Consider the following 18450-nt stretch of genomic DNA (forward strand, 5'->3'; position numbering starts at 1 on the left):
AGAATCATCAGGAGTAGCAGCGCCATAGGTGAGTAAACTGAGATATGACTAAGGAGTTAATCAGGGCAATTTTTCCATAAATAGACAGGTATTTACCTCTCCATGGTTGAAGGATCTTGTCTATTTTTACTCGTTTTCTATTGAAATTCATTGTGGAGAGCTCATTTATATCTTTTGTGATATGAATACCAAGTATGTCTACTTCACCGTCAGCCCATTTTATAGGTAAACTGCTGGGTAATGTAAAAGTTGTATTTTTTAAAGATCCAAAACGTAATTTGGTAATACAAAACTTGAGTCATCGACATACATTTAGTTTTCAAACCTTGGATTTCTAATCCTCTAATGTTGTTATTTGATTTTAATAGCTAGCATTTTGATGGCCATAATGAATATACCAGTCGTGGCCAAAAGTTTTGAGAATGACACAAATATTAATTTCCACAAAGTTGCTGCTTCAGTGTCTTTAGATATTTTTGTCAGATGTTACTATGGAATACTGAAGTATAATTACAAGCATTTCATAAGTGTCAAAGGCTTTTATTGACAATTACATGAAGTTGATGCAAAGAGTCAATATTTGCAGTGCTGACCCTTCTTTTTCAAGACCTCTGCAATCCGCCCTGGCATGCTCTCAATTAACTTCTGGGCCACATCCTGACTGATTGCAGCCCATTCTTGCATAATCAATGCTTGGAGTTTGTCAGAATTTGTGGGTTTTTGTTTGTCCACCCGCCTCTTGAGGATTGACCACAAGTTCTCAATGGGATTAAGGTCTGGGGAGTTTCCTGACCATGGACTAGAGGTCGACCGATTATGATTTTTCACCGCCGATACCGATTATTGGAGGACCAAAAAAGTCGATACCGATTAATCGGCCGATTTTTTAAAATTTATTTGTAATAATGACAATTACAACAATACTGAATGAACACTTATTTTAACTTAATATAATACATCAATAAAATCAATTTAGCCTCAAGTAAATAATTAAACATGTTCAATTTGGTTTAAATAATGCAAAAACAAAGTTTTGGAGAAGATAGTAAAAGTGCAATATGTGCTCAGAACATATGAAAGATGAGAACATATGAAAGCTGGTGGTTCCTTTTAACATGAGTCTTCAATATTCCCAGGTAAGAAGATTTAGGTTGTAGCTATTTTAGGAATTATAAGACTATTTCCCTCTATACCAATTGTATTTCATTAACCTTTGACTATTGGATGTTCTTATACGCACTTTAGTATTGCAAGTGTAACAGTATAGCTTCCGTCCCTCTCCTCGCTCCTCCCTGGACTCGAACCAGCAACACAACGACAACAGCCACCATCGAAGCAGCGTTACCCATGCAGAGCAAGGGGAACAACTACTAGAAGGCTCAGAGCGAGTGACGTTTGAAACGCTATTAGCGCGCGCTAACTAGCTAGCCATTTCACATCGGTTACACCAGCCTCATCTCAGGAGTTGATAGGCTTGAAGTCATAAACAGCGCAATGCTTGACGCACAACGAAGAGCTGCTGGCAAAACGCACGAAAGGGCTGTTTGAATGAATGTTTACGCGCCTGCTTCTGCCTACCACCACTCAGGCAGATACTTAGATACTTGTATGCTCAGTCAGATTATATGCAACACAGGACACGCTAGATAATATCTAGTAATATCATCAACCATGTGTAGTTAACTAGTGGTTATGATTGATTGTTTTTTATAAGATAAGTTTAATTCTAGCTAGCAACTTACCTTGGCTTACTGCATTCGCGTAACAGGCAGTCTCCTTGTGGAGTGCAACAAGAGAGAGGCAGGTCGTTATTGCGTTGGACTAGCTAACTGTAAGGTTGCAAGATTGGGTCCCCCGAGCTGACAAGGTGAAAATCTGTCGTTCTGCCCCTGAACAAGGTAGTTAACCCACCGTTCCTAGGCTGTCATTGAAAATAAGAATGTGTTCTTAACTGACTTGCCTAGTTAAATAAAGGTATAAAAAATAATAGGCAAATGGCGACCAAAACTACTGATTTCCGATTGTTATGAAAACTTGAAATCGGCCCTAATTAATAGGCCATTCCGATTAATTGGTCGACCTCTACCATGGACCCAAAATATCGATGTTTTGTGCCCCGATCCACTTAGTTATCACTTTTGCCTTATGGCAAGGTGCTCCATCATGCTGGAAAAGGCATTGTTCGTCACCAAACTGTTCCTGGATGGTTGGGAGAAGTTGCTCTCGGAGGATGTGTTGGTACAATTCTTTATTCGTGGCTGTGTTCTTAGGCAAAATTGTGAGTGAGCCCACTCCCTTAGCTGAGAAGCAACCCCACACATGAATGGTCTCTGGATGCTTTACTGTTTGCATGACACAGGACTGATGGTAGCGCTCACTTTGTCTTCTCCGGACAAGCTTTTTTCCGGATGCCCCAAACAATCGGAAAGGGGATTCATCAGAGAAAATGACTTTACCCCAGTCAGCAGTCCAATCCCTGTACCTTTTGCAGAATATCAGTCTGTCCCTGATGTTTTTCCTGGAGAGAAGTGGCTTCTTTGCTGCCCTTCTTGACACCAGGCCATCCTCCAAAAGTCTTCGCCTCACTGTGCGTGCAGATGCACTCACACCTGCCTGCTGCCATTCCTGAGCAAGCTCTGTACTGGTGGTGCCCCGATTCCGCAGCTGAATCAACTTTAGGAGACGGTCCTGGCGCTTGCTGGACTTTCTTGGGTGCCCTGAAGCCTTCTTCACAACAATTGAACCGCTCTCCTTGAAGTTCTTGATGATCCGATAAATGATTGATTTAGGTGCAATCTTACTGGCAGCAATATCCTTGCCTGTGAAGCCCTTTTTCTGCAACGCAATGATGACAGCACGTGTTTCCTTGCAGGCAACCATGGTTGACAGAGGAAGAACAATGATTCCAAGCACCACCCTCCTTTTGAAGCTTCCAGTCTGTTATTTGAACTCAATCAGCATGACAGAGTGATCTCCAGCCTTGTCCTCGTCAACACTCGCACCTGTGTTATTAACGAGAGAATCACTGACATGATGAAAGCTGGTCCTTTTGTGGCAGGGCTGAAATGCAGTGGAAATGTTTTTGGGGGATTCAGTTCATTTGCATGGCAAAGAGGGACTTTGCAATTAATTGCAATTTATCTGATCACTCTTCATAACATTCTGGAGTATATGCAAATTGCCATCATACAAACTGAGGCAGCAGACTTTGTGAAAATTAATATTTGTGTCATTCTCAAAACTTTGGGCCACGACTGTATATGGTGACAGCGGACCCCCTTGATTAACTCCTCTTAACAATTTAAAACTCTGAGAAGTAGCCGCTATTTACTATTTTACACCTAAGGTTGCTATACATTATTATTATTTTTTTATTTATTTTTTATTTGACCCCCTTTTCTCCCCAATTTTCATGGTATCCAATCGCTAGTAATTACTATCTTGTCTCATCGCTACAACTCCCATACGGGCTTGGGAGAGACGAAGGTCGAAAGTCATGCATCCTCCGAAGCACAACCCAACCAAGCCGCACTGTTTCTTAACCTCTACTTCATCACCCTCCCGGATCCGGGATCCTCATCAAAAAGCTGACTAGCATAGCCTAGCCTAACGGGACAGGGATATCATATAATATAACTTTCATGAAATCACAAGTCCAATACAGCAAATGACAGATAAACATCTTGTGAATCCAGCCATCATTTCCGATTTTTTAAATGTTTTACAGCGAAAACACAATATGTATTTCTATTAGCTAACCACAATAGCCAAACACACAACCGCATATTTTCACCATGTTTCCACCGCATAGGTAGCATTCACAAAACTGACAAAATAGAGATAAAATTAGTCACTAACCAAGAAACAACTTCAGATGACAGTCTTATAACATGTTATACAATACATTTATGTTTTGTTCGAAAATGTGCATATTTGAGGTATAAATCATAGTTTTACATTGCAGCCACCATCAAAAATAGTACCAAAGCAGCCAGAATAATTACAGAGAGCAACGTGAAATACATAAATACTCATCATAATACATTTATGAAAAATACATGGTGTACAGCAAATGAAAGATAAACATCTTGTGAATCCAGCCAATATTTCCGATTTTTTAAGTGTTTTACAGCGAAAACACAATATAGAATTATATTAGCTTACCACAATAGCCAAACACACAAACACATTTATTCACCGCAAAGGTAGCTTTCGCAAAAACCAGCAAAAGATATACAATTAATCACTAACCTTTGGACAACTTCATCAGATTACAGTCTTATAACATCATGTTATACAATACATTTATGTTTTGTTCGAAAATGTGCATATTTAGAGCTGCAAATCCTGGTTATACATTGTGAATATGTAGCAACATTTCCCCAGAATATTTTGGACACTCACCTAATCTGACCAAAGAACTCATCATAAACTTTACCTAAAAATACTTGTTGTATGGCAAATAAAAGATACACTGGTTCTTAATGCAACCGCTGTGTTAGATTTAAAAAAAAAATAACTTTACTACAACATACAAAAAGCATTATTGTGAGATAGGGCTCACATATTCTACCCCCTGTTGGAGTGAACATATTCCACAGAAATACGAAATATCATAAATTGTGTCTTACTTTTGCTGAGCTTCCATCAGAATGTTGTACAAGGAGTCCTATTTCCAGAATAAATCGTTGTTTGGTTTTAGAATGTCCATTTCTTCTGTCGAATTCGCGCCACAATGCTAGCCAAGGTTGCTAACATTCCCAACCTCTCTTGGCGCAAAGAACGTAAAACTACAAAAGTCCCAATAAACGTTGAATAAACTGAAAAAAAAACTACTTTATGATGTTATTATCATATGTAACAAATAAAATCAGAGCCGGAGATATTCGCCGTGTATACCGAACGCTTTTCAGAAGACAATGTCGAGCTCCCAGCGCGCCGCCGAAGACAAAGAAAATACCGGACCTGTCACTCCAAAAGCTCTTGTTCGGCTCAGATCAAGCTAGACACCCCATTCCACCTTCCACTGCCTGTTGACATCTAGTGGAAGGTATATGAAGTGCATACATATCGATAAATAAAAGCCAGTTGAATAGGCAGGCCCTGAAACAGAGCCTCATTTTCAGATTTTTCACTTCCTTTATGGAAGTTTGCTGCCAAATGAGTTCTGTTTTACTCACAGATATAATTCAAACAGTTTTAGAAACTTGAGTGTTTTCTATCCAATAGTAATAATAATTTGCATATTGTATGATCTAGAACAGAGTACAAGGCCGTTTCATTTGGGCACGATTTTTTCCAAAGTGAAAACAGCGCCCCCATATTGACAAGAATTTTTAACACACAACACCTCCAACCCGGAAGCCAGCCGCACCAATGTGTCGGGAGGAAACACCGTGCACCCTGCCCCCTTAGCTAGCGCGCACTGTGCCCGGCCCGCCACAGGAGTCGCTGGAGCGCGATGAGACAAGGATATCCCTACCGGCCAAACCCTCCCTAACCCGGACGATGCTAGGCCAATTGTGCGTCGCCCCACGGACCTCCCGGCCGCGGCCGGCTGCGACACAGCCTGGGCGCGAACCCAGAGACTCTGGTGGCACAGCTAGCGCTGCGATGCAGTGCCCTAGACCACTGCCCCACCCGGGAGGCCCCGCTATACATTACTTTTACCCATTTAATAAGAAATTCAACGATATTGAAAAAAATCCAGGCATTTATACAGTGCATTCAGAAAGGATTCAGACCCCTTCAATTTTTCATATTTTGTTACGTTACAGCCTTATTCTAAAATAGATTAAATAAAAAAAAGGTCCTCTATCTACACACAATACCCCATAATGACAAAGCGAAAACAGGTTTAGACATTTTGACAAAATTATTACAAATCACAAACTGTAATACCTTATTTACATACAGTGCCAGTCAAAAGACATATCTACGCATTCAAGGGATTATCTTTATTTTTACATTGCAGAATAATAGTGAAGACATCAAAACTATGAAATAACACATATGGAATCATGTAGTAAGCGAAAAGGTAATAGTAATATTTTGATTTGTTTATTTGAGATTCTTCAAAGTAGCCACAATTTGCCTTGATGACAGTTTTGCGCACTCTTGGCATTCTCTCATCAGCATCATGAGGTAGTCACCTGGAATACATTTCAATTAACAGGTGTGCCTTGTTAAAAGTTCATTTGTGGAATTTCTTTCCTTCTTAATGCATTTGAGCCAATCAGTTAAATTGTGACAAGGTAGGGGTAGTATACAGAGGATAGCTTTATTTGGTAAAAGACCAAGTCCATATTATGGCAAAAACAGCTCAAATAAGCAAAGAGAGCCCATCATTACTTTAAGACATGAAGGTCAGTCAATGTGGAACATTTCAAGAACTTTGAAAGTTTCTTCAAGTGCAGTCGCAAAAATCATTAAGCGCTATGATGAAACTGGCTCTCATGAGGACCACCACAGAAAAGGAAGATCCAGAGTTACTTCTGCTACAAAGGATAAGTTCATTAGAGCTAGAAATTGTAGCTTAACCAGCATGGCTACCACAGCATTCTGCAGTAATATGCCATCCCATCTGGTCTGCGCTCAGTGGGACTACAATGTGTTTATCCACAGGACAATGACCCAACACACATCCATGCTGTGTAAGGGCTATTTGACCAAGAAGGAGAGTGATGGAGTGCTGCATCAGATGACCTGGCCTCCACAATCACCCAATCACAACCCAATTGAGATGGTTTGGGATGATTTGGACCGCAGAATGAAGGAAAAGCAGCCAACAAGTGCTCAGCATGTGGGAACTCCTTCAAGACTGTTGGAAAAGCATTCCAGGTGAAGCTGGTTGAGAGAATGCCAAGCGGGTGCAAAGCTGTCATCAAGGCAAAGGGTGGCTACTTTGAAGAATCTAAAATATATTTATTTTGATTTAACACTTTTTTGGTTACCACATGATTCCATATGTGTTATCACATGGTTTGGATATATTCACTATTATTCTACAATGTACAAAATAGTAAAAATAAAGAAAAGCTTTTGACAGGTACTGTAAGAATTCAGACCCTTTGCTATGAGACTTGAAATTGAGCTCAGGTGCATCCTGTTTCCATTGATCATCCTTGAGGTGTTTCTTCAACTTGGAGTCAACCTGTGGTAAATTGAACTGTCTGGACATGATTTGGAAAGGTTCACACCTGTCTAAATAAGGTCCCACAGTTGACAGTGTATGTCAGAGAAAAAACCAAGCCATGAGGTTGAAGGAATTGTCCGTAGAGCTCCGAGACATAAAAAGGGCAAGGGATCTGAAAAATTTCCAAATGCACTGTATATAAAATCCAGTCCTACTTTATAAAAAGGCCTTTTCAAAATCTGTTATAAATACCAGGCTTGGTTTCTTAGATGTTTCATGTTGTTCTATTATTTCTAGTAGTATTTGGACATTATCTCCAATGTATCGTCCATGTAAAAAACCTCTCTGAAAAGGATGAACAATACCTGGTAAAACCTTTTTAATTCTGAGTGCTATGCATTTCACTAGTATTTTTTAGTATTACCATCACAAAATTGAAGAGGCTTCCAGATCTTTTTTTTCTATATTTGCAATCTGGGTCTTGTTTTAATAATAGTGAAACCAGACCTTCCTGCTGAGTACCTGACAGAGTACCATTTCTATAGGAGAAGTTAAAACATGCTAATAATGAGCTTTGAGTATATCTAAAAAGGCTTGATACTTACATTTGAAGTCGGAAGTTTATATACACCTTAGCCAAATACATTTGAACAGTTTCTCAATTTCTGACATTTAATCCTAGTAAAAATGCCCTGAGAATGATTAATTTCAGCTTTCATCATATTCCCAGTGGGTCAGAAGTTTACATACACTGAATTAGTACTTGGTAGCATTGCCTTTAAATTGTTTAACTTGGGTCAAACATTTTGGGTAGCCTTCCACAAGCTACCCAGAATAAATTGGGTGAATTTTGGCCCATTCCTCCCGACAGAGCTGGTGTAACTGAGTCAGGTTTGTAGGCCTCCTTGCTCGCACACACTTTTTCAGTTCTGCCCACAAATGTTCTATAGGATTGAGGTCAGGGCTTTGTGATTGACACTCCAATACCTTGACTTTGTTGTCCTTAAGCCATTTTGCCACAACTTTGGAAGTATGCTTGGGGTCATTGTCCATTTGGAAGACCCATTTGCGACCAAACATTAACTTCCTGACTGATGTCTTGAGATGTTGCTTCAATATATCCACATCATTTTCCTACCTCATGATGCCATCTATTTTGTGAAGTGCACCAGTCCCTCCTGCAGCAAAGCACCCCCACAACATGATGCTGCCACCCCCGCGCTTCACGGTTGGGATGGTGTTCTCGGCTTGCAAGCCTCCCCCTTTTTCCTCCAAACAAAACGATGGTCATTATGGCCAAACTGTTCTATTTTTGTTTCATCAGACCAGAGGACATTTCTCCAAAAAGTACCATCTTTGTCCCCATGTGAGTTGCAAACTGTAGTCTGGCTTTTTTATGGCGGTTTTGGAGCAGTGGCTTCTTTCTTGCTGAGCGGCCTTTCAGGTTATGTCGATATAGGACTCGTTTTACTGTGGATATGGATCCTTTGGTACCCGTTTCCTCCAGCATCTTCACAAGGTCCTTCGCTGTTCTATTGGGATTGATTTGCACTTCTCGCACCAAAGTATGTTCATCTCTAGGAGACAGAATGCGTCTCCTTCCTGAGCGGTATGACGGCTACGTGGTCCCATGGTGTTTATAATTGCATACTATTATTTGTACAGATAAACATGGTACCTTCAGGCGTTTGGAAATTGCTCCCAAGGATGAACCAGACTTGTGGAGGTCTACAATTTTTCTCTGAGGTCTTGGCTGATTTCTTTTGATTTTCCCATGATGTCAAGCAAAGAGGCACTGAGTTTGAAGGTAGGCCTTGAAATACATCCAGGTACACCTCCAATTGACTCAAATTATGTCAATTAGCCTATCAGAAGCTTCTAAAGCCATGACATCATTTTCTGGAATTTTCCAAGCTGTTTAAAGGCACAGTCAATTTAGTGTATGTAAACTTCTGACCCACTGGAATTGTGATACAGTGAATTATAAGTGAAATAATCTGTCTGTAAACAATTGTTGGAAAAATGACTAGTGTCATGCACAAAGTAGATGTCCTAACCGACTTGTAAAAACTATAGTTTGTTAACAAGAAATGTGTGGAGTGGTTGAAAAACAAGTTTTAATGACTCCAACCTAAGTGTATGTAAAGTCTTCCGACTTCAACTGTATCTCTACCGGTATGAAATCAAGCCCTGAGGTTTTTCCAGACTGATCGGATTGATAGCCTCAAAGTTATTCCTCTGTAATTTGGCCTTCACACTGTTCTTTTTGTGCATTTAAAAAAAATGCATTATTTGGAAAGAGTTCCTTACAGTAATCGTCATTCAGAGGGTGAGGATGAGACGTAAAAGTAACAAATATTCATCTTCTTCTTAAAATATAATTCGGAGAATGATAGTCTTTAGTAACGAGTTTCTGCCAAAAACATAGGCAGCGTTCCTGTGTTGGCGATTCAGGAAGAATTTGTTGCGTTTTTCTCCATATTCTATAGTTTGCTTTATTTTTGTAATAGATTAAATTAGATCATTCTTAAATAAGTTCCTCCAGTTCTTCCTCTAACTTGTTTTGTATCTATTTTTATTGCCATCTACCTGTACTATTAGTTTGTATATTTCCCTTGTCTGTCTTGTTTCTTTAGACAGAAACATGTTTTTTTTCTTCTTACGAATATTAAATTGAATGACCTCTGACGGTACATGTAACTTCTTTGTGATAGGGGGCAGCATTTTCACTTTTGGATGAATAGCGTGCCCAGAGTGAACTGCCTCCTACTCTGTCCTAGCTGCTATTATTGTTACTATTGGATAGAAAACACTCTGAAGTTTCTAAAACTGTTTGAATCATGTCTGAGTACAACAGAACTCATATGGCAGGCAAAAACCTGAGAAAAAATCCAAACAGGAAGTGAGAATTCTGAGGCTGGTTGATTTTCAACTCATCACCTATTCAAATCCCAGTAAGATATGGATCTGTTTGCACTTCCTACGCCTTCCACTAGATGTCAACAGTCTGTAGAACGTTGAATTTAGCCTCTACTGTGATGTGGGGCCGGGTGGGAGGTGTTTCAGTCAGTGGTCTGGCAGAGTCCCGGTTCTTGGTCACGCGCATTCCAAATGATATCGCCTTGCGTTCCATTACTTCTGTAGACACAAAGGAATTCTCCGGTTGGAACGTTATTTAATATTTATGATAACATCCTGAAGATTGATTCTCTACTTAGTTTGAACCAGTTTATTCGACCTGTAATACAACTTTTTGAAATTTTCGTCCGACGTTCGCTTGGGTCTGCGCGAGCGTTTGGACATGTGTACTAAACATGCTAGCAAAAGTAGCTACTTGGACATAAGCCATGGACATTATCGAACAAAACAACGATTTATTGTGGAACTAGGATTCCTGGGAGTGCATTCTGATGAAGATCATCAAAGGGAATATTTATGATGTCATTTCGTATTTCTGTTGACTCCAACATGGCGGAGAAATGTTGTTATATCTGAGCGCCGTCTCAGAGCGCCGTCAAGTAAAAAAAAAAAATCTGACACAGCGGTTGCATTAAGAACAATTGTATCTTTAATTCTATGTAAAACATGTATCTTTCATCAAAGTTTATGATGAGTATTTCTGTTATTTGACGTGGTTCTCTGCAATTTCTCCGGATATTTTGGAGGCATTTCTGAACATGGCGCTAATGTAAACCGAGATTTGTGGATATAAATATGCACATTATCGAACAAAACATACATGTATTGTGTAACATGATGTCCTAGGAGTGTCATCTGATGAAGATTATCAAAGGTTAGTGATTCATTTTATCTATATTTCTGCTTTTTGTTACTCCTCTCTTTGGCTGGAAAAATGGCTGTGTTTTTCTGTGACTTGGCTCTGACCTAACATAATCGTTTGGTGGGCTTTCGCCGAAAAGCCTATATGAAATCAGACATGTTGGCTGGATTCACAACATGTGTAGCTTTAATTTGGCATCTTTCATGTGTGATTTAATGAAAGTTTGATTTTTATAGTATTTTATTTGAATTTGGCGCGCTGCATTTTCTCTGGGTTTTGGCCAAGTGAGACAGTAGCGTCCCGCCTAAACTCAGATTTTTGGATATAAATATGAATTTTACTGAACAAATCATACATGTATTGTGTAACATGAAGTCCTATGAATGTTATCTGATGAAGATCATCAAAGGTTAGTGATTAATTCTAACTCTATTTCTGCTTTTTGATACTCCTCTCTTTGGCTGGAAAAATGTCTGTTTTTCTGTGGCTATGTACTGAGCTAACATAATCGCAAGGTGTGCTTTCGCCGTAAATCCTTTTTGAAATCAGACACTTTGGCTGGATTAACGAGAAGTTGATCTTTAAAATGGTGTATAATACTTGTATGTTTGAGGAATTTTAATTATGAGATCTGTTGTTTTGAATTTCGCGCCCTGCAATTTCACTGGCTGTTGGTTAGGTGGGACGCTACCGTCCCACATATCCCAGGGAAGTTAAAAGGTATCCCAAACAATAAAGGGATTTGCTGAACCTATTTTGCACTGAATAAATAAATTGTCCTCCAGTAGACTTAGACAAAATTTCCGATATCCCCGTCCACGTGGAAATTCTGTAAGAGTTACGTGAAGGCCAATTAGATGATGGTCCGATCGCATTCTGTCTCCTATCAATACCTTTGATGCAAGAGAGAAAGAAACAAAGTAGTCAAGACGACTAGCTGAGATTACAATTGGTGTTATTCCCCAGATAATTTTTGGTCTACAAATGTAACGTGGGCAAAAAGAGTTGGCAAAATATTAACAGAGCTGTACACTATTTGGTAAATGTTTATTTTAAAATTGGCTCATTAGCAGCCATCAAACTATCTAATTTGGAATGCGGTCACTGGCAGCATAAAAAAACAACAATGGTGAAGTCAATGGTGTGAGGTCAGCTGCTTAATTAACTGTGCCCTGTGATTCAAACCCAGTATCAGGAAACCCCATCATTTAGCTGGGTTACTCACTACACTAAACATATACAATACCGTCACATGCAAACCATACCACGCCAATCCTTCTACAACAATTCTCACTACACAAGTTGTTTTGTTTTAAGCCTGTTCCATCCCCCATCCATCTTCCTGTGTTTGCAAGTGAATTTTTACAAATATTGTCTGATAACATTATGTAAACGCAACTGACAAATTTATTGCAGAATAAATGTGCGTCACAGTTTGGAATTTAGAACTTGAATAATTATATTTCTGCAGTCTATGAAGAGAGGGAACATAGGATTAAGTTTGCATTGGCATGCATTTCAGACAGTGAGTGGACAGATGTATTGCTCAAATAAAAGCAGAATGCATATTGCAATGTAAGAAAACATCAGAGTGGATCCTTCCTTAATCTCTCGTGGACAGACTACGTAAACATTACTGGTACTAATTACGCAATATTTTAGTTCTGGGTTAACTAAGATTAATCCTTCCTCGGTGTCCAGCCCTTTGTCAGCATTTACCCATTCATGCTCACATTTAATAACAGAAAAGTATTTTAAGTTGAAAACATCATGTTGAGACCCTTGCAGTCCTTCAGAAAAATCAACAGAACGATTCAGTAAAATAATACTATATCTGTTCTGTGTGTATGTAAATAGGGTTCGGAAAGCAGGACGATCCAAATATAACACCCAAACACATCGTACAGTTACTGGATACCTTTACAATGATCTGTTTGACCTCATCACAGCCATACAATCCATACCCTGATCACCACAGGATAAATGAACAATTTCAGTGTGTCATCCACCGGTTGATGACACAAGCGTCGCCCCCCCCCCCGGTATGCCCCACAATGCAATTCAACATTCCAAAGTTACAACGCCACCCACTCCTTTGAGATCAGAGAACCCTGCAAAAACACACCTACAATCAAATCAACAGCCCCCCCCCCCCCCCCCAAAAAAAAAGAAGCCGCTGCGTAAATACAGTACAGTACATACCATATATCCCATAAGACAACACAGCCCTCTCTCAATACTGCTGTTGGTTCTCCTGTACGCCTTTTTACCAGGGTCAATGTGGCCCTTGTTCATAGACCATTCACAACGTGGAGTGGCATCTTTACGATCCACTCTTTGTCTCCAAAACCTCCCTCCCCAAGCCAATCAGATCTCCAGCAGGGAGATGTGCTGGAGTAATTGTCAGGGGACAGAGGCATGGTTTCTGTGGCCTTGCGGTGGTGCTCTGACGCTGAAGAGCAACAGTAGGGGTATTTCTTTGGATGGGATTGGTAGCAACGGCTAGAAGGATGTGAAGGCAGCTATAAAAGAAGTTTGCTCAAGGCCTGGCATCAGTTGTAACAAAAATAAGCCTGAGAGAACCCAGCCTGTGGTCACAAGAATGCTCCTTTATATTCTCAAATTCTCACTCTGTTCTCAGAGAAGCTGCTGAATAGCCATCACGCTCACCAACCAAGGTTGGCTTGCACGATAAGAGCATTTTTTTCTGATCCAAGAACAATGTTCTTGTCAAGTGGATTGAGAGTTAATACAATGTCTGTCTTCTACTGTACCTCTTTAGCAACCTCTCCCACAAAGTACACACTGGGATGACAACGGTCATACTGTAGTACCTTGACTGTAATCTTTGTGACCCCCTCCTCATTCTCGTACTCCTCGTGCTCAGTGACACCTTGGGTGAGGTTGGTGTAGTTGGCCAGCTTGTTGAGGAGAGAGGACACCATGGGGTTGCTCTCAATCTCTTCCTGTCAATAAGAACACGACAACATAGAAATCAGGACACCATGGCATTGAAGACATCCAAGTATACAACAAACAAACACAACACATGTTTGGATGATATGTAGTCTACAACAACATAATCCAGGTAAGCATTTAGCTCCCACTTTAAATTAAGTGGCATAAAATGTATGTGGTAATTAATTACATTATAATATCAAACACATTTACATGTGGTATACCTCAAAGAGAGCCATGTTCTTGCCATCGTAGTAGTTTCCTCGGTCATGGTCAGTGTTGTTGATGAAAGGGCTGCTCTCTCTGGGAGTGTTATCTCCTGGGACACAACAGAAAACGTGATAGCGTAAGATAAAACAAACCTCTACTGTACAATGGAAAAAACAGATACCCAAACACGCTTCAGCCCAGCTTAAAGAAAAAAAGGGTGCTCGACTAAGGGACTTGAAAATCCCAAAAAACATTCCTTACCCCAGGATACTTCAACTGGTGACTAAGAAGGAGAATAAAGAAAAAGGAGCATTCTGTTTCTGCATAAATCTTATAGATTTATTGATGGGACAAACAAACAATAGGCTTACGTTTCGGCATGAATCACCTTCAGCAGAGCCTTGAGCAGGAAAAGGGTCACCAATATACCCTTGCATTGGAGTGTCCCACTAGTCATGTCAATCAAACATGTCAATAATGTCAACACTGTCAGGAGTAGCAACTACAGGTTATTCATACAAGAGTATGAACATCATTCAAGATTCCAACATATACATTCCACTTAAATAACATAAGAAAGAGAAACTAAGAAAAATGCCTTTACAAAAAAGATGAGAAAGAGAGCTGTTCATTCAGACAATTTGGCTTGACGCAATCTAAGCAGTCGAGCCAAAGCGCCTCTCTCTAACAATTTCTTCACAATATTGCCCCCTCTGGAGGTAAGAGAAACTTTCTCAATTCCCCATAATTTTAAGGTTGAGGCTGACCCATGATTGGCACTCGCGTACAGTGGTGGAAAAAGTACTCAATTGTCATACTTCAGTAAAAGTAAAGATACTTGAGTCATTATCTATTAGGGTAAAAGTGAAAGTCACCCAGGAAAACACTACTTGAGTAGAATCTAAAAGTATTTGGTTTTAAATATACTTACAGTTGAAGTCGGAAGTTTACATACACTTAGGTTGGCGTCACTAGGTTGGAGTCATTAAAACTCGTTTTTCAACCACTCCACAAATTTCAAATATAGTTTTGGAAAGTCGGTTAGGACATCTACTTTGTGCATGACAAGTCATTTTTCTAACAATTGTTTACAGACAAATGATTTAACTTATAATTCACTGTATCACAATTCCAGTGGGTCAGAAGTTTACATACACTAAGTTCACTGTGCATTTTAACAGCTTGGAAAATTCCAGAAAATTATGTCATGGCTTTAGAAGCTTCTGATAGGCTAATTGACATCATTTGGGTCAATTGGAGGTGTACCTGTGGATGTATTTTGAGGCCTACCTTCAAAGTCTTTGCTTGACACCATGGGAAAATCAAAAGAAATCAGCCAAGACCAAAAAAAGAAAAAAGAATTGGAGACGTCCACAAGTCTGGTTCATCCTTGGGAGCAATTTCCAAACGCCTGAAGGTACCACGTTCATCTGTACAAACAATAGTATGCAAGTATAAACACCATGGGACAACGCAGCCGTCATACCGCTCAGGAAGAAGACGCGTTCTGTCTCCTAGAGATGAACGTACTTTGGTGCGAGAAGTGCAAATCAATCCCAAAACAGAAGCAAAGGATCCTGTGAAGATGCTGGAGGAAACAGGTACAAAAGTATCTATATCCACAGTAAAACGAGTCCTATATTGGCATAACCTGAAAGGCTGCTCAGCAAGGAAGAGGGGCAGTGTGCAGTGCGACGACATCGTCTGTGGATCTATTGGGGCGGTAAGCAAATTGAAGTGGGTCTAGGGTGTCAGGTAAGGTAGAGGTGATATAATCCTTAACTAGCCTCTCAACAAAAGGACTTGAGTTTCTGTATGTTATCACAATCACACCATGAGTGGTTAAGAAAGCCATGTTTCCGTGAAACGGAGTATGTTACAATCCCTGATGTCTATCTGGAAGGAGATCCTTGCCCTGAGCTCGTCGACTTTATTATCCAGAGACTGAACATTAGCGAGTAATATACTCGGAAGCGGTGGATGGTGTGCTCGCCTCCTGAGTCAGACTAGAAGTATACTCCAAATACCTCTTCCCCACCAGCGGCGTTTTGGAGCAGCCTCTGGAATAACTTCAATTGCCCTGGTAGGTACGAACAAAGGATCCAATTCGGGAAAGTCGTATTCCTGGTCGCAATGCTGGTGAGTTACCGCCGTTCGAACATCCAAAAGTTATTTCTGGCAGTATGTAATAACGCCAAACAAAATCTGGGCTAATAATGCAAGGGGAAAAAAGGAAATCAGTCAATTGAAATACATTCATTAGGCCCTAGAATGCCCTAATCTATGGATTTCACACGACTAGCAAGATATCCTTTAAAAAAACTGGCCTCACAAATGGGCCTCAGGATCTCGTCACGGTATTTCTGTGCATTCAAATTGCCATCCATAAAATGCAATTGTGTTCGCTGTCCGTAGCTTATGCCTGCCCATACCATAGCCCCACCGCCACCATGGGGCACTCTGTTCACAACATTGACATCAGCAAACCGCTTGCCCACAAAACTACATACACATGCTCTGCAGTTGTGAGGCCGTTTGGATGTACTGCCAAATTCTCTAAAACGACGTTGGAGGCGGCTTATGGTAGAGCAATAAACATTCAAATCTCAGGTAAACAGCTCTGGTGGACATTCCTGCAGTCAGCATGCCAATTGCACACTCCCTCAAAACTTGAGACACCTGCGGCATTGTGCTGTGTGACAAAACTGCACATTTTACAGTGGTCTTTTATTGTCCCCAGCACAAGGTGCACCTGTGTAATGATTAGGGCTGACCCCAATTAGTTGACTGGTTGATTGTTTGGTTGTTAGGCTGTTGGTCGACCGAGATTGTTTTAGTTGAGCAGTAACAAATATATATTTGCGCCCATCTCAGTGAACTAAGCCCTTGTGGAAGCCTAGACTAAAAGTCAATTTATGCTTGATCTGAAAGTGTGGTTGGAGCCTCCATATGGAAAGTGTGACACAATTGCGGAGCCTCCAGAGGCATGCAGAGGCCAAATCGAGCTCCATACCGCATCGACATGCGCTTTCCAAATTTTTAAACAATGCACAGGCCTCTGTATAGCTCCGCATTGACATGATTGGTTGACTGTAGGTGGGGGTGGTACATCCTGTAGAAAACAAACTCACTTTCTTGACAAAAGCTCAGCACTGCTCCGCGAAGCGCAAGAAGTATGAATGCCCTGACTTCTGCTGAGGCCGCATCACCGTAAATGCTGCTTGGCCAATGCAGACGTTGGATTGACCATGCACCCAGATGCACAATGCACTTCTCTCTCGCCAATTTGTGCACATTCATTGTTTCATAACTTTATTATGTGAATTGTTCACGTTTGATTGTTAGTGTTATTTCAATTCTCCATTACATATATCACCAGTAGTACATTTACTGTTCTTTCCTATAATTTCTAATCTACAATGTTGGTTACGGTCATTTCTATTAATGCATTCAATATTATTATTCCAGGACTCCCGTTATCATTTTAGGAGTGGATAAATTGTAGCATAGGTTGTGCACTCTGGAAAATGTTGCGAGAAACAAGTTTTGGTTAATTTCACTCCATTTATGAGTTTTGTCAATTTAGCGAATTGTCTTTTGTTTGAGCGTTCCTGTTAATATTGAGTAAGGACGCACACGCATAGAAGTAGGACGAAAGGCTACATGGCCTGAGTGCAAATGTATACAATGAGAAAGTATTCAGACCCCTTGACTTTTTCCACATTTTGTTACATTACAGCCTTTTCTAAAACTGATTTCCTCAATCTTAACACAATAACCCCATAAAACAGGTTGAGAAATTGTTGCTTATTTTTTATTTTTTTAACTGAAATGATAGATGCACGATATAAAAAATAAAAATCAGTAAGCATATCGGAATAGGCCGATATTAGCTAAAAATGCCAACATCGACCCGATGTCTAGTTTAACAGCGATGTGCAAAACCGATGTCAAAGCTGACGTGCATACCTATATAACGTAGGTAGATTATGTAATGACGCCACGAAAAATACAGCGCTACACGTGCAACACAGCATTCCTAACCTAGCCCACGTCTGCTGTGTGGGTCTATTTTGAAGTTTCAAAGGAAGATAACAAAAAGGCCATTTGCAATGTCTGTATCATTCAATACCACAAAACCCATAGGGTTAAAACTTGCAAAAGTACTCTACTACCCACACAGACAGTGTGGTGAAGAATGCGCAACAGCGCCTCTTCAACCTCAGGAGGCTAAAGAAATTGGGCTTGTCACCTAAAACACTGACAAACTTTTACAGATGCACAATTTAAAGCATCCTGTAGAGCTGTATCACCGCCTGGTATGGCAACTGTACCACCCGCAACCGCAATGCTCTCTAGTGGGTGG

General features: G+C 40.3%; 1 protein-coding gene across 2 annotated transcripts in view; it reads right to left on the minus strand.

The window, feature by feature from the left end:
* The window catches only part of LOC129824090 (solute carrier family 12 member 7-like), a 101069-nt gene that overhangs the window by 34813 nt on the left and 47806 nt on the right, over positions 1–18450 (minus strand). For both annotated transcript variants that reach the window (XM_055883409.1, XM_055883410.1), the window contains exons 2-3: positions 14099–14193; positions 13751–13882 (exon numbers count right to left, since the gene is read on the minus strand). In XM_055883409.1, the coding sequence (XP_055739384.1) occupies positions 13751–13882; positions 14099–14193 (227 nt within the window). The remainder of the gene's footprint in view (positions 1–13750; positions 13883–14098; positions 14194–18450) is intronic.

The sequence above is a fragment of the Salvelinus fontinalis genome, chromosome 26 (genome assembly GCF_029448725.1).
Source record: "Salvelinus fontinalis isolate EN_2023a chromosome 26, ASM2944872v1, whole genome shotgun sequence".
NCBI classification, from domain to species: domain Eukaryota; kingdom Metazoa; phylum Chordata; class Actinopteri; order Salmoniformes; family Salmonidae; genus Salvelinus; species Salvelinus fontinalis.